This window comes from Ceratosolen solmsi, unplaced genomic scaffold, assembly GCF_000503995.2.
Source record: "Ceratosolen solmsi marchali unplaced genomic scaffold, CerSol_1.0 scaffold41, whole genome shotgun sequence".
In the NCBI taxonomy this organism is placed as follows: domain Eukaryota; kingdom Metazoa; phylum Arthropoda; class Insecta; order Hymenoptera; family Agaonidae; genus Ceratosolen; species Ceratosolen solmsi.
Genome location: NW_011948424.1, coordinates 6096339 through 6114374, shown reverse-complemented (window position 1 = coordinate 6114374; position 18036 = coordinate 6096339). Strand labels below are relative to the sequence as shown.

General features: G+C 28.8%; 2 protein-coding genes across 2 annotated transcripts; both read left to right on the top strand.

The window, feature by feature from the left end:
* Positions 1 to 1359: 1359 nt before the first annotated feature.
* LOC105362619 (thyroid transcription factor 1-associated protein 26 homolog) lies at positions 1360 to 2233 on the top strand. Its single transcript, XM_011500093.1, has 3 exons — positions 1360 to 1558; positions 1686 to 1812; positions 1907 to 2233. Exons 1-3 carry the CDS (start codon positions 1429 to 1431, stop codon positions 2148 to 2150), a joined length of 501 nt encoding a protein of 166 aa, XP_011498395.1. The 5' UTR covers positions 1360 to 1428; the 3' UTR covers positions 2151 to 2233.
* Positions 2234 to 3068: 835 nt separating this feature from the next.
* Positions 3069 to 12337, top strand: AP-2alpha (adaptor protein complex 2, subunit alpha). The gene is given in 14 exon segments (XM_011500092.1): positions 3069 to 3479; positions 5117 to 5208; positions 6538 to 6749; positions 6821 to 7014; positions 7324 to 7555; positions 7623 to 7731; positions 7944 to 8575; positions 8655 to 8786; positions 8888 to 9085; positions 9248 to 9579; positions 10159 to 10427; positions 10494 to 10638; positions 10762 to 10969; positions 11793 to 12337. Coding segments are annotated over 13 exon segments (2805 nt in total). The 5' UTR covers positions 3069 to 3479; positions 5117 to 5144; the 3' UTR covers positions 11871 to 12337.
* Positions 12338 to 18036: the final 5699 nt, after the last annotated feature.

The following is an 18036-nucleotide window of genomic DNA, read 5'->3' as shown; positions in this document are numbered from 1 at the left end:
CTTTCATTGCTTATTTCATTTGGTCATATATCTAGTACTTCGTAAATAATAAACATAAATATAATTTAATTAATTGCACGTGCCTATATGTACAATCGATAAATGATGCTATTGCAACATATAAATCATAGTTTGAATTTACGCTTTATTTAGAGAATAGTAGTAATTAAATACTATTAATGCCATCTTACAGTGATCTAGGGAACAGGCATTAATACATTTATCTTTCTGATTTACCAACTATTTTTGCACCTTAATGTGGCATTAAATTGAGGAAGCTTAATTTTAGAAACGTATCGTCTTTGTTAAGAAATTTTTTTTTTAATATGCCAGTACGTAATATATTTTCTTAAACCAATGGATTTTATAACTTATTATATATATTCTGCAAAATATAAAAATTGAGTATTTAATTTAATTACAATATTGTGATTTCATAATAATTAAATACTTTAATATCTGATATTAATAATTTTAGTTTACATTGGCTTAAATCAACGAAATTCATAATATAGTTTTAATAAATATTGAATGATATTTTGGAAGAATTATCGAATTAATTAATTAACGAATAAATTTTTTCATTAAATTTGTTAATATAAAATAAGCCGTATAAGTGATTTGATTCGCCTTTACAGATTAATAAATATTAAAATAATAATCTGGATACATTAATAATATAGAATTTAAAATACAGTTTAAGTGTTATTTGTAATGATTATTATTGAAATAATAATTTAAATAACATTGTTCGAAATATGAAAGCAATTGCTTTATTATCGGTAGAACAATGTAATTATTAAGTTATTTATCATAGAAAAAAAAAATAGAGTTATAATAAAGGAATAAAGGAACTAAACTTATCTCTACTTGTTCTAAGTAAGAGAAATTGAACATAAATAAAATAAAAGCAGAAAGATAAAATAACTTTGAGTGGAAAGTCTATTTTTAAATAAATTACTTTAAATAAATTTTAAAAGAAAATATTATAACAACATGATGCGATTTATGAGCTTTCTTAAACGTAAAAATAAAAAAATGTTTAGTCTTTAATTGAAATGTTTATTTACAGAAATTGAACAGAATTATTTTCATAATATACGGATATTCAATAATTATTATTATCGCGATATTAAGGTTTAATGTAAATTTAAGCCAATCAAATTCAATTTTGAATTATTGAATTACGTTATATCTTCACATTTTCCTTAAGCTTTTCTTACTTCACTGCTTTTACAAGAAATAATGTTTATATTAAAAAATACCTTAAAGCCTTTGATATTGAAATTGGGTGATGGAAAAATATTTATTGAAATGCTTGGAAAATGGGATAATAAATATTACAGCGCCATCTGTCTATTATCATGGTAAACAAATTGTCACCGCTTGCCCTCTTGTCGGATATTTTAATTTAAAGGGGTTAATTTAATGGAGAATAGAAGAACTATGAAAAACAATAGAAATAACCACAATAATAATACAAATAATAATCAAAATGGAAAAAAGCCATTTAATAAAAAGAAATATCGGGAACAGAAGTATAGTAACAAATTTAAAGGTAAACAATTTGGTTATCTATTGGATTTTTGAGGTTAAATCTTTTTTAACTATTGGTTAGGAAGAGGCCAGGAAATTTTGACACAATTTTATATTATTTTATCTGAAAATTTGTTTATTTTCATTAGTAAATCAATGGGAAGAGAAAAGGAGAAAAATAGTTCTGAAGGAATTCATGAAAGATTTGAAGAACGATAAAGATAACAAAATTGATTTTTCCATCAAAAATTTCAAAAATAAATTAGATAAAGAAAGGTAATAATAATAACAACAACAAAAATTATTAGACTAAGTTTTGTAACTAAAAGCTCGATTATGATAATTAATTAAAAATCAAATGAATTTTCAGTTGTAAAATAAATAGAAAATCAAAACCTACTTGGTTTTCTATCAGACAAGATATATTAGAGAAACAACAAAAGAAGAAGGAAGAAATTTTAAAAGCTAAACAAGAGCGAGAAGAAGCCTTAAAACAATATAAACAGAAAAGAATGAATACTTATAAGCAGTTGTCAAAAAAAACTAAGAAAGGTCAACCAGTAATGAGCGGTAGGATAGAACTTCTGCTAGAAAAGATTCAACGGAGTATTTAACGCGTGCTAGCCATGAACTGCATTTATAATTTAATTGTTTAATTTCGATTACCATGTACATATAATAATACATATTGTTTTTATCAAAAAAAAATATATATTACACGAATAGTTAATCTTTTTCTTCTTTGTATAATTCGGATTTACTCAACGCTAAAAGTAATGGCAAACTCATGGCCACCAAGGACATAACGATCGATTTGATTTATCCACTCTTACATTCACAAAGCACGTAAAAACTAAAAATATGAAAAATTCGGGCAAAATTTAGGATGGAAGTAAGCGCGCTTAATAGTGACACTTTAATGTCACTTACGTATTAATGTGTCGTGCTTAAAATGAAATAGATGGATTGTTAAATATGAATGTATTCATGTCGTTAGGCCAGTCGGTCATCAATTTTATCGAAACCTCCAGTCAGAATTTCGTAATTGCAGAAAACGCCCTCGACACTTTCAACCCTAAATAACCGAGCACGAAAAACTGCAGCTATCGCAAAGTAAAAAGTCTCGCGGTATTTACGATTAAAGAAAAATAACGATAACAATAATAACAATAAATAAAAGATAAAGAAACAAAATAAAATGAGGGGTGAGAGGCAGAGAAAGGACCGCCAGAATTCGACTAACAAGCCTCATCTCTTCATCATTATCATGATTATCATCATCGGAGCACAGCGCGACAAAATGTGCGCGCAACCATGGAAATTGTTTGCGCTCGCGAAAGTTGTAAAAGAAGCCGGGGGGAGCGGTATCGGAACGAACGATAAGGAAGTCTACCAGAGGATAAATCCGAACCCGAGAGCGACGAATTATCGGATCGAGTGCTGCGGCACAGTAGATTTTCGAACGACCGTGGGAGCTCGGCGCGCGCATGCGTACAAGTAGCTTAACAGCGGGGCGGACGACTGCGGAAGAAAGAGCCACGATAGCAGCACACACCGATAACCGTTGCTTCGAATAGCCCTCGGCGCGGTTGGGCGCCTCAGCTACATATATGACCCACAGCCGTCAGCGAGCGTACTCCGGTGGTGCTGCGAGTGTGCTGCGGTGCTAAGGGACCGAGGGTGATAAGGGGAGGCGAGGACGTGCGAGTGCGAGCATCGGGTCCGGCGATTGTGCAAATGGCGACAGGCGCGAAGAATACCGCAGTGGCTGCTCGCGACTGAGTGGAACAACGAGTACACAGCCGCGACAAGTGTGTGCGTCTGTGCGCCAGGAGGTGCCCGAGGAGCGACGCTCAGCCTAGGGCCGGCTAACTAAGACTACACCGATAAGCCATCCGAACCCGGACGGGGGGCACGTCACCAGGATACCGTTTCCCAACTAAGTGAGTAGTACTGGCTGCAACGGCCGCCCTTTAATTCCCCGGATCCTCATCTACCGTGTTTTTGATGAGAGAGAGAGAGAGAGAGAGAGAGAGAGAGAGAGAATGAGAGAATGAGTGAGCGTGTGTTTGAGAGAGAGAGAGAGAGAGAGAGAGAGAGCGAGGGGGACATTACCTCGGCCCAGTCACCATCCTCCCTCTACCCCCCACCCCACCCCACCCCACCCCCTTACCACTCTCCTAACTCGTAACGTCGACGTTGAACAGGACGATGATTTACTCCTGCTCGTCCTCCTTACGTCCGTCCCACTCATCGTTCACGATATCGCGCTCCCCCGATTGTCATTTATTTAATCTGTTAGGATGGCCACGACGACGGTAGGCCAATCATAATTAGCCGGCCACGGACTCGAGCGCCGGGGATCCGTCGCTGCCCCTCATTCTCGCCCATCCAATTTTTTTCATCATCATCTTTTCTCTCAAGCTATGCGATAGACGTAGAGACAGGCGTTAGATCGACTCCGTCCTTGTCTCTCACTCTCTCAATCTCTCTCTCTCTCTCTCTCTCTCTCTGGGGGTCATAAGTGCCGTTGGTCTCTCTCCCGTATCGAGCCGCTCCTGCTGCTCAGCCATCGCCGTATATGTTGTTAGTTTATCCCCCAGTCGATGACCCGTTTGATACATCTTGTCAAAAAGTCGGGAGTCGTGCCAGTGGCAGTCACCTTTGCTTCACCTCTTCGAGCGCAACGGGTACACGCGCCAACCCCTGCTTTTCTCTCCCTTTCTAGCACGCACGCACGCACGCACGCACACACGCACGCACACTTTACGAGATTTGGAATTGAATTTATCAGCCGGTTCTCTAAGACCAATTATGCGCATCATACACCCGGAGTAGTAATTTAGGTGAAATCGTTAATAGAAAGCAGAGTACAAGTGTGCCTCGAGCTTCTTCGCTGTGCCGTCGCAATTTGAAGAGATTAAAGCATGAGATTGATTTTAATTATACATTTTTCTTATCCGTTTGAATACGCGTTCAAATTCGCGTTAAATAAGATAAATAAGTGTGCTTGCAGTTGTTGACCGCCAATAAGGCAATTAATATTCAGCTGATATTGCGAAAACAGTCGAATCTTTAGATTTCCGTTAAGCAATCGTTTTTGTCTATGAAAGGGAAGCGATTGTTGAACGATGGACGATTACATATCAATTCGATGCTAAAGAGTGTTCCAAGCGATGAGGTTGTTGCGATGAAACGAGCGAATGGTCTGCAATTTATGTAAATGGGTAAAATAAAAATAATAGGTATTATATTTGTGTGGATATGCCTGTAATGAGAAGTAGTGACAAGTATTTCTTGCGCCTGTTAAACAAATTTATAATGCCGAATGAATGTGTAGAAGAGAAGAAAAAAGTGTTCGATGAAATAATAAAGGTTCTCGTTGTGTCTGTAGTTATGAGAAGACGACGTGTTTATACAATCATGACCAGAGTGCACTTATTTAAACTTGCATGCTAAATTGATTTCAAACATTTCATTATCAATTTCTCTTGTTACGCTCGATGAGCTATTGTATATAATTTTAAATAAGGTTTAATAGATTACACAGATTAATGAGACTATTAAATATTTATATCAGGTGTTTGCTCGTCATCTAGAAAGAAAAGATGCCAGCTGTACGAGGAGATGGCATGCGAGGTCTTGCCGTTTTTATTTCAGATATTAGAAACTGTGAGTATTTATTTTGACCAATCGACAATTAAAGCAAAGTAATGCAAAGCTTCAGTAATAAAAAGTCTATAACTTCCCGCAAAATCTTCATTGGAATATTATCAAATAACTCAACGTTATTGTAGAGAAAAGTTTTCTTTATTAGTATATAATGATTTTATGCGCGCTATGCCCTAGTGCTTATTATATCTAATCTCATTGCAGTTAAATGAAGAGTTAACTTTACGAAAGTAATTCAATTTTGACTTAATGTATGATTGTAATATGAATATTAACTTTACCAACATACCATTAACTTACTCTACCAATTACACAATAATTATTCAATTAAATTACCAAATTGAGTTGTTTTTTTTTTCCCAATTATTAATTACAATAAAGTATATATAAAGTGTGACAATTACAACTTAAACATTTATAATTACATAATACATAATTCTTATATAATTCAATTTTTTATAATTAAGCTATCAATATGTTGAAAATCAACTAATCATTATTATCTAGTATTTTCAATTATTAGCCAATATACCGTGAGAGATTTTAATTTTTTATTTTGAGAATTGAAAATTGCATTGAGAGTAGTATATTGTTAAATTATATGCGTTAAACGTGCAGTGTTGAAAATAATTAGAAATTAAAAAATTAGAAATTAGAAATTATATTTCTTATGTTTTCGTGGCTTCATAACTGTTTCCATTAATTAGTAATAAATAGCCAAAATGTGCAAAAATTTCTTTTTTAAGTAATATAATTGTAATACGATGACAGAATTATTTATTTTATTTTTGCTTACCATAAATTTGGACATAAATTAATTCACCCTCGCTCGGTGTATCCTTATTCGTGATATATTGTAGAGAAATAAAAATGAGTCAGTGGAACCTCACAATTAAGGCAGAAAATTACGAGATTTGACATGCAGAACATGGGAATGGGGGGCGGAGTTTTGATATAAGCCTATCTTATATTGATAGAGCAGACTTTTTTCAACGTCATCATAAGTTAACGCAATATCAAATCAATGAAACATTCTCAATATTTTACCATTCGACTATCTTAGATAACTATTATAATAAATAGAGTATAAAGAATTTTTTTTCTTTTTTTTTCTTCTAATTTTACACTTAATCATCAATTATCTAAAATGCAAATATAAAAGAAAAATGAAATTATCAATTGATATGATCAATTTGCCATTAGGCCCAAGTAGCATTGTCTTAATCATATTTTACAAATATTATTTCATCCTATATTAAGACATAAATATTTATTTCCTTTGTATTTTAAAATTATTTTTTTTTTTTTTTTAACTATTCTCTACAATAGGTAAAAGTAAAGAAGCAGAAATAAAGAGGATAAATAAGGAGTTAGCAAATATTCGAAGTAAATTTAAAGGTGATAAAACACTCGACGGTTATCAGAAGAAAAAGTATGTATGCAAGTTGCTTTTTATTTTCTTACTCGGCCATGACATTGATTTTGGGCATATGGAAGCAGTCAATCTTCTATCATCTAACAAGTATTCGGAGAAACAGATTGTACGTAAACGACTTACTTTTACACATCTTATTGTAATGTTTAATATTATTAATTAATTGACTTTCCTTAGGGATATTTGTTCATATCAGTCTTAGTTAATACAAATAGTGACCTAATTAAATTAATTATACAGAGTATAAAAAATGATCTTGGTTCTCGTAATCCGGTTCATGTTAATTTAGCTTTACAATGTATTGCAAATATTGGAAGTAAAGATATGGCTGAGGCCTTTAGGAATGAAATTCCGAAACTTCTAGTATCTGGGTAAATATCAAATTTTGTATATATTGTATAATATTGTAAGCGAAGCTGTAAAGTTCTCAACGATCATAGATAATATGAGAAGAAACAGAGTGCAAGCATATTAAAAATCTAATTGAAAATTTGATTGATTATCCTTGAGGAGCCTATAGTATTAAAAATTAAACTAAAATAGTTAAAAGGAAAATTAAATTTTTTGTGCGTTAGAAGGATAACGATGTAGGTTCTGTTTCTCCTCCCATTAATCACCTCAATCAAATCAATTAATTACATTTTTCACATAGTTCATTTAAAATACAAAATTATTAACAGAGATACAATGGATGTCGTAAAACAAAGTGCTGCTTTATGCCTATTGCGACTTTCTCGTTCAGCGCCTGAAGTGGTTACTGATGGAGAATGGACATCTCGTATTATTCACTTATTGAATGATCCACACTTGGGAGTCGTCACTGCAGCAGCTTCCTTAATTGAAGCTCTTGTTAAAAGGAATCCAGATGAATACAAAGGATGCGTTAGTCTTGCTGTATCTCGTCTGAGTAGGGTACGAACGAAACTTCAATATTTTGTTCAAGTCGCTAACGTTATTTATAAAAATATATTCTCTTCAGATTGTTACAGCAAGTTATACAGATCTCCAAGACTACACATATTATTTCGTTCCTGCTCCCTGGTTATCTATTAAATTATTGAGACTTCTTCAAAATTATCCCCAGCCAGGTATTTAAAAGGATAATAATAACTTAAATATAACGAGCATTTGGCAGCACACGTCTTATATATTTATTGATAATTTATGCTTTTTCATTCCTAACTAAATATTCGGTTTTGTTACAATAAATTAATGTAAATAACTCAATTAACCAATAAACAATGCAATAATCAATAAATTATAATACACAAATAATCTATTATTTTCTTATTTTATCTAGCTGACGATCCTGGCGTAAGAGGAAGACTGCAGGAATGATTAAATAAGACCCAAGAGCCACTAAAGTCAAAGAAAGTTCAACATTCCAATGCGAGGAATGCTGTTCTTTTCGAAGCTATCAGTCTAATCATTCACCAAGACAACGAACCAACTTTATTAGTACGAGCTTGTAATCAATTAGGCAGTTTTCTTTCGAATCGTGAAACCAATTTACGTTATCTAGCTCTTGAATCAATGTGCCATCTCGCGAAATCAGAATTCTCGCACGAAGCTGTTAAAAAACATCAAGATATTGTTATTGTATCGATGAAAATGGAAAAAGATGTCTCTGTGAGACAGCAAGCGGTTGATCTACTGTACGCAATGTGCGATAAGACTAATGCGGAAGACATCGTACAAGAAATGTTAAACTACCTCGAAACGGCTGATTATTCTATAAGAGAGGAGATGGTGTTAAAAGTTGCGATATTAGCCGAAAAATATGCAACGGATTATACTTGGTACGTTGACGTCATTCTTAATCTCATCAGGATAGCTGGTGATTATGTTTCAGAGGAGGTTTGGTATCGCGTTATTCAAATTGTCATCAATCGTGATGATGTTCAAGGTTACGCAGCAAAGACCGTTTTTGAGGTAAATGTAATTTTACCGTAAAATTTACTTCGTGCAAATTGTCAATTGAAAATTAAAATAATTGTATTGTAATATGCAGGCATTGCAAGCACCAGCTTGTCATGAAAATATGGTCAAAGTAGGTGGTTATATTCTTGGAGAATTCGGCAATTTAATTGCCGGTGACCAACGTTCATCACCTTCAGTTCAGTTCCAACTCTTACATTCCAAAGTATGCTATTAATTTTATAATATATATATATATATATATATATATATATATTATTGTAATAATTATTTCTCTTCGATGCATTTTGTTTTTTTTTTTTATAGTATCACTTATGTTCACCCATGACTCGAGCATTACTTTTATCGACATACATTAAATTTGTCAACCTCTTCCCTGAAATCAGAAACCAGATACAGGATGTATTTAAGCAAGACAGTAACTTACGTAGTGCCGATGCTGAACTTCAACAAAGAGCTTCTGAATACTTGCAACTTAGTATCATTGCATCCACGGATGTTCTGGTAATTACTTTTTCAAAATATTAATGTTTTTCTCATTATGTTTAAATATACATTTAAATGAATCATTTTATATTTACATACAAATATTGAAAATTTAATTACAAAACTAACTATATCAATATTAACAATGAAATAAAATGGCTAAAAGATTTTAACTTATAGGCGACTGTTCTCGAAGAAATGCCGGCATTTCCTGAAAGAGAATCTTCCATACTGGCAGTATTAAAAAAGAAGAAGCCAGGTCGCATGTCTGAAACAGAAATCCGACATAATAAGAGTCCAGCTCCAACTACTAATAATCATAATGAAACATCATCATCCGCTGCTGTCTCAGCTATTAACAATATGTCCGCTGACTTACTTGGTCTTTCAACACCACCATCAACTCAGCCAACAGGTAATACAGGTGCACTGTTTGACGTTTTAGGCGATATTTATAATATGCCAGTTAAAGGAGCATCTAACGGTACCCAAGCCACCTACAATGCTAAAAAGTAAGTATAAATAATTTCTTCTAGTTGCTAATGAAAACCTATGTTTTATAAATCTTGAATGGTATATATTTGACGTTTAGTGTTTAGAAACGTTGCTTGAGTATAGTTGAAAAAAAAAAATTGTATTCCTTCACATATGTTAAGAACATGAAAAAGCATATAAATGATTGATACACGGATTCACGTATTTTGTAGGGAACTTTTTAAAAAATTTCAAGAAATTCGTTTCAACTTAAGAAATAGTAAAACTTTCGCTCTGTTTATATATTTCAGTTCGCGTTCAATGTTAACAGACAAAATTTACATCAATTATGTTTTTCATTATTACGCTTTTATTAAATTTAGAAGTGAAAAAGACGATAAAATGATAATTATATTGATATTAATAAGCATGAAAGTATCGTTTAGCCAATATTTTAGTTTAATAAAAGAAAATAATAGTTACACGTGCAGTGCAAAAAATGTAATTCTAAGTCTAATTGAATATATTATTAAATAAAATATACGATATGATAAAAAAATTCCTTTACTAATTTTATATCATTGATAACTGATATCAATTATAAACTTTTAATTTAGATTTGTTTGTAAAAATAATGGAGTACTTTTTGAAAATGATCTTATCCAAATTGGTGTAAAGTCGGAATTTCGACAAAATCTTGGTCGCATAGGTTTATTTTATGGAAATAAAACCCAACAAGCACTGATTAATTTCCAACCGCAATTATCTTGGCTAGAAGATGAACAGACGAAATTGGTTGTACAAGTAAGACCTGTTGATTCTGTGCTAGAAGCTGGCGCTCAAATTCAACAATTAATTAATGCTGAGTGCGTTGATGACTATAATGGTAATTATCAAAGTATACTATTTTAAAATTAATTTCATTATATTAAAAATATTTTATTCTTATTAGATGCCCCTAGTATGATTATAAGTTTTAATTATAAGAACTTACCTCAAAAAATAACAATGAAGTTACCATTAACGATAAATAAATTTTTTGAACCAACGGAAATGAATGGAGAGTCATTTTTTGCCAGGTGGAAGAACCTTGGAGGGTAAATCATTTTGAAACAAAACATAAAACAAAAAATTATAATTACTAGAAATATCAATAATTTTTAATAAATACGAGAATATCTGATAATTTACTAATTTACATTATTTATACCTTATTACAGAATAAATCAACAACGTTCACAAAAAATATTTAAAGCTCAGGCGCCTATGGATTTGACACAAGTTCGCACAAAATTACAAGGTTTTGGCATGCAACTTTTAGATGGAATAGATCCGAATCCTGATAATTTCGTCTGCGCTGGAATCATACATATGAGAGCCCAACAAGTCGGTTGCTTATTACGCCTAGAACCAAACAAACAAGCTCAGGTAATAAAAAAAAAAAAAGTAAATTTATTACAAAATAATTAATATGTCACTGGTAAATTTGTTGTACTTGTTTTTTTTTTTTTTTTTTAAATTTTTAAAGTAGATGAATACACACATAAGAGGCAAAATTAGAATTATATTAAAATGATATTAAGTTCTGTAGTATTATTAATATTTTATGTGATAACGTTGGTCGACAATTCGTTTCAATGGATTATATAATTTTTTAATAGTGAGATGTGTTTTAGATTCGTAACTTTTGTTTTTGAAAAGAAATAAATTGAGTAAATTTGAACTCGAACTCAGAACCAAACCAAATTGTACAGAAAAGTTTTAGCATTTGAAAGCTCCTCAAACTTTACATAATTTTTTCTTTATTTAAAAATTATTTATAACTTGTTAATAATAAATGATGAAATGCATTGTTTTGATTTTTCATTTTATATAAGAAATAGCAATTATGAACATTTATAACGACAATACGGATCGAAAGAACGCGTTTAATTACTTACTAAAATTAACGACTGTTGAATTAACGAATTGCGAATAGCGAAAAGAAAAAACATTGCTTTCCAAACAATTAAATGTTTTAGTTTTTTTTTTTTTTTTTTTTTCCCTAATCTACAATAAATCTAACAGCAATAATCTATAATGAAGATAATTTAAAATGAAAATCATAAAGCAATTTACAAGGAAATTTCATACTGTTAATAAAAGAATGATTGATATAAATCTTTTGAATAATGATAATGCGATTGTCGTAAATTTTTAGCATATGTAACTGAATTATATATACATATATATTTGTCGCTTTTTTATGCAGATGTTCCGGTTAACAGTGAGATCAAGTAAAGAATCAATGTCCATAGAAATCTGCGACCTATTGGTGGACCAATTTTAATTAATCTAATCGACGCGCCCGTCAGCCCTAACTTATTTTTTATATGATGCATAATGATCTTAGCATACTTTGCTAAAAGCTATTGGAATAAAGGTGGAGCATCATACCATAGAAGTGCAATGAGGACGCTATTTATAGATTGTTAATCGCAAGAGAAAATTAAAAAGCAAACATGTTGTACCCCCAAGCTTTCAGCCAGAGTTGCACTACACAAAGAAAATGGACAACATTCTCATATGTAGGACCACTGTAGGTTAATTATGTGAGAATCATTTGTTACCGCGTAGGACAATACTAAAAACGACAGGTATTCATGTCAAATTAGGGTTTAAGATCAGATGAACTTACGACTGACAAGCGGAATAGATCAAACCGGGCAGTGGGACAGTATTAGTTTTGAAACACTTGAAATTTGGTGTTATTGAGGTTAGCCATTGTTAATTTTGATTAACGCACCTTACCTCAGTTTTTATCTTTTTTTTTTTTTTTACGATTTACGTCAAGTATAAAAATAAAAGTAAAACTTGAAAAATCGTCTTTATAAATATAATAGAATTCAATTGGCAAATAGTTATTTTGATTTTTACCTTTTATTTTTACGGGATCAATGAAATGTAACATTGAACGATCAAAGGCATGAAGTAACGATTCGGGAAACGATGCGAACGATGCGCAAGAGCGCGACTGTGGAGAATAAAAGAAAAATTGTAAAATTATATTTTCATTTCAACTGTAAATAGGCTCTTGCTCGTTATTAATTTTACGACAATTTCTTTTTTAAATAACTATTTTTTATGTATCGGAGTTTAATAATACTGTCGACTATGCTGGCCTTGTCGTGTCGATTCCGAGATGTACATTTCCCTTAAATAACTTTAATGTTAGCCTAGTAAGTTACTGTCTGTCTAATACTCTGTTTCCCGTTTTTGTTTTTGCGTCGTCGACCCATTATTCGTTGTGTGTCATAAATAACATACGAGTCAAATTCTTGTGTGGATAGATTTTTCATCAGTTTTTCTGTTTTTCAAACGTACATTAGCTGAGGAATTCATTGTATCAATCTCGTCAAACGAATCTCAATATAATTATGTATATGTAGTCAAATATAGAAGGACAAGTATTGATGTAGATGTAAAAAAAAACTCGATGCAAATGTGAGAAATTAGAAGAGGAAAAAAAAAATAATAAGTGTTGCCTCAAAGTATCGTACTCTGAAATTCTTTATTCAAAATATCAATAATGACTTTGAAAAAAAAAATAAATATTTTTAAATATATTTATTTATAATTGTGAGGGTATCAAAGTCGATGTTTTAAGGCATTCGCGAAAAATTGGTTAAAACATTTTAAATTATAAAATCCGTGAATGAAGTATTTGGTAGAGAAAAATAAAATTTAAACATATCGCGTTTAATCACTCAAAATAGATACGCAAAGATAAATGAAAAAAATCGAAGTTTGAATAAAAATTTAAAAAAGGAGATAGTCGAGTTATACTGATGGAAGGCTGTAATTAAAAGTATATAATTGACGTATAAAAATGCCTACAACTGCATATAAAAAAGTGTATGTTCGTAAATACATATATAAAGAAAAAAAGTATATATATATATATATATATATATATATGCATGAATAGAGACACACACATTTACACAACGCACATATATGCAAATCATTATTGTTCAATCATTGGGCGCGAAGTTTATTCAGGATAAGATAAATGTTGTTACAGCTTTTATCTGTTTCTCATCTCGTCTTTTCTTTATTTCTATCAATCGTTTTTTTTTCTCTTTTATCGTTAATTCAAATGATTGTTTTCACCATTTAGCTTGTTTCAGGCTCTCTGGTTGAAATGCGCAACGAATGATGCAAGACTCACTATGCTTTTCGAGTCAAGCGTAGGTACCTATTGTTAATTTAAAATAATAACATTTTTGTTTATTTATATTATTATTTAATTGAAACTCATAATTATTAAGTGAATTATGGAAAACATCATGTATCTAATGAGATTTTTTTTCAAAAAAATAATGTAATTTTATATGCGAATAATTATTGATTTTATGTTATTAATTTTCTTATTGATATGTTTTTATAAATGGGGTATGTATCAGTAAGTAATTATTTTTAAAGTATTAGTGAAAATATATAAAACTTAATATAAGTCATATTAAATTTATTGTATATAGTTGTTAGGATATAAATATTATCTCTCTAAAAACAATTTGATAATCAGTTATAAATTGAATTATTAGATGTCTATTAATATATTTTTTGTAAACTACTAAATTGAAGAATCTTTAAATTATTATAAGTGATATAAAATTTTAGGTTTCACAATACGATAAAAAGATATTGTTTTATAAATTGTATCAATGATTAAACAATCCTTTAAGATGAGAATACATTGGCTTATAAACCCTAATAAACGTTTAAAAATATTAAAAATTATATTCTATCATTTATTTTAATCAAAATATAGTAATAAAAATACGATATAATAAGCAAAAAAGTGTATTTAAAATTAACAAAAAATCTAACGTTTGACTTGTGACTTCTTTTTCCAGTACATTACCGTCGACTGTCGTTACTTTGTATCATTTATTGCTTAGTGTGAATGTATACGTTTGTAAGACACGCTATTGATTTATATTATTAAAAAGAAAAAAAAACAACCAACAAACAATATAATCTTATTGTATAAACATTTATGAGTTTATATTTTTAAAACGTGCATTGAAAAGGGAGTTACCAATTAATATTCATAAGAGTTTCGTTTATTTCAACAAATAGACTGGTTTTTTAATTTTAGTTTATCTTTTCTTTATAAAACGTTCAAACAAAACAAAAAAAAGAAATCGATTAGATTAATATTTTCTTGATAATAATTGTATTAATAAACGATATAACTGTAATATACTGCTTTCTAGTTAAATATGGATAAAAAAAATTATAAGCATAAAATGTTTTTTAATAATTAATTAAAATGATGAGATAATTATAACAATACATATATTTTTAAGACAAAAACTAAAGTATAAATTTTTCATGAAGCATGAAATACATTGAAAATACTATTGAAATTATTTTTATTTTCTTTTACTTATTAAAATTGTAGTTCTTTTTTTAAGAGAAACATTTGATAAAATATATGGAAAATGAAAGGGAAATTTATGGGAAAAAAAATTAATAATCGCAATGATAAAATGTTAAATATCTATTGGAAATGAATATTTGAAATAATATTTTTGTTTAAAAAATAATCTCAATTATAATTACTTAGAAATTTTAATCACAAAGTGATTGTTTTGAAGAAGCATTGACTAAAATTGCAATGATAACTTTAATGTTTTTAAGTAATATTTTATACATAGAAAAGAATTAATAGTATTATTACTATAATATGTTTATATTGATTAATACAGCTTGTATTCTTTTTATAATAAATAATATTTATGTATATATTGAATTATGTTTCATGTATAGTTCAACTACTTGATAAATAAAAATTATTGCTTGAGTTTTGTTCAATACTTCTTAAAAATGAATTTGTGGTAAAAACTCATTAAAAAGTAATTATAATCGACATATATATATATATATATATATATATATATATATATATATATATAATATACATATATAGAAGGGATTATGAAAAAAATGAATGAATAAGAAATGTAAAATGTCGCCTAGTCCATTTTAAAAAAAATTTCTAACATATAATTTTTTTTTATTTTAATCGCGATATTTATCAATCATAATTAAAGAATAAATTTATAAATACATTTTTATTTATATATAAAATGTAATGATGATAATAGCACCATTTAATCACCTAATCGAAAGTAATTTTTACATTATAACTGAAATATAAAAAATAAAAAATGTGAAAACTGACAGATAATATATTGACTATCTATTAATATATTAATAAAAAATGTAAAACTATATAATAATTAACTTTTCCAGATAATGAGCAAATTTAATTAAATAATATTTGTTTAACGATACCAAATCAATATATTTATTTTATTTTTGTTTATTTTTAAATTATACAAGGGTATTCGGGATATTATAATAATGACAAGGTAAATAAAAAAATAACTAATAGAAATTCATGTTCATACATACTTTTTAATAACTGGGATATAATAATTATGATATGACTACATATTGTTCTCTGCGCATAAATTAAGCATTATGCACAATGCGACAAATTCTACAAAATAAAGAAATATTAAGAGATAAAATATTTGAAAACGTATTACAAAACTCAGTGTGGACATATTTTAAAAAACACTGGCATTAAACATGGTTTTACAACTTTTTGTCTTTGTGTACTCAGTTATTTTACTTTTAAAGGATAAAATCAATTCTTTTAACATAGTGTCAGTATCTTTCGTTAATTTATATATATATATATATATATATATATATATATATATATATATATATATATATATGTAAAACGTAAGAAAGACAGAGTCACAAGGTAATTGTTTTAGTCAGTTCTGACAATTCTTATGAACATTTAATGTACTTTTATATTTTAAGTAGTTGAAACTAATTCAAATAATTATAACAATATTTTTTTTTTTTTTTTTTTTTTATTATTATTATTCATAATATAATAAAAACATTTATTTCAAATTACATTTTACAAATGCACTATTGATATTTTTTTAATTAGAACAGAGATGTATATAATTTGTATTACAAGTATTATGTACAAATTTACAAACCATATAAGAAAACTTAAATCACCTATTAAGTATCCAGGAATACTTAAAGTTTTATAAACTATAACAAATTGCATGAGTTTTATAAATATCGTATAAGTACAACATTAAATTTCGAAAGTATTAATATGTATATTTAATATTTTTAATCATTAAACTTCATTAAAAACAGACAAATGAATTTGTATATTAATTAAACGAATATACTTTTATTTATTATCTAACTATCTCATTGATTTAAACATGTTTAATTATGTACATAATAAATGTATAAAAGAGAACTGGACCGAAAACAATTACCTTTACAAAATATTATAACCACATTAAATTTACGTACATGATCTGTTATTTTATACATTTAAATACTTTTGTCTATAATGATTTTCATTAATAATGACATATCTAGATCAAAATTGTTACTTATACAACTATTTATGGATGAGTATATTTATGATCGGAATGAATGCTTAGTTTGCAAATTTTTAATTCAACCATCGAATAGTTTAATTATTTTCTTTGAAATTCTACTCAACGAACGATAGACAGTTAAAGATGTTTAAACATTTAATCGTTATTATTATTTTTTTTTAAACGACAGTGAAGCATCTAATAACAAATTAAATTTTTTGTTTAAACAAATTTTTATAATGGCCATTTACATTTCAATACTTTGAAAATGTATGAAATTAATTTAAAATCTCTGTACTAACGTTCTCTTGTATTCATATATGTGTACACCTAGAAATATTCAACTATTTAATATTACATTTATGTAACGAAACTTCTTTCAAATTTAAATGAAAGTAAAAAATAAATAAAAGAGAGAGAGAGAGAGAGAAAGAAAACAAATCGAAAAAAATTATGCACTAGTGCTCTTCAAAAACTTAATGTTAAGGTTTATTAATTTATATGAAAACTGCAAATGCGTTGAAAATGGAAATGTATTATATTTAAATTAAAATTTGATCATGACATTTATTGAATATAATATTTTACTCGAATACTTTTGAAAATTGTATAAAATAAATTAATATTAATAATAAATCTACTAATAAATATTTATAAATTAAATAATTTTTTGTTATTATTAGTTCAATTATTTTGTGAGTTTTTTTTTGTTCTTTTGTCATATATGTTTCTTAAAGTTCGAATTTTCAATTTGTATTACTAAAAAAAGACGTATAGAATAATTTTCATATATTTTACAAATGTAGGCTCATCATCATAGGTAAAAGAATTATCACGATATTCTATAAAAGAAAATCCAAGTTTACGATCGTCAATGCGCATTATAGAAATACGTGGATAATTTGTAGAAATAAAACATTTATGTACAAAAAACATTTAGATAAATACTTAACAAATATATGGTCAAACAACATTGCTTTTCAATGCGCTTAGTCTGATTTGCAAATATTGGTG

Excerpts from the sequence above, each read along its gene's own strand:
- LOC105362619 (XM_011500093.1), top strand. The coding sequence starts at position 1,429 with ATGGAGAATAGAAGAACTATGAAAAACAATAGAAATAACCACAATAAT. Across the intron at positions 1,559-1,685 it reads GTATAGTAACAAATTTAAAG|TAAATCAATGGGAAGAGAAA; the intron begins GTAAACAATTTG and ends TATTTTCATTAG. Across the intron at positions 1,813-1,906 it reads AATAAATTAGATAAAGAAAG|TTGTAAAATAAATAGAAAAT; the intron begins GTAATAATAATA and ends ATGAATTTTCAG.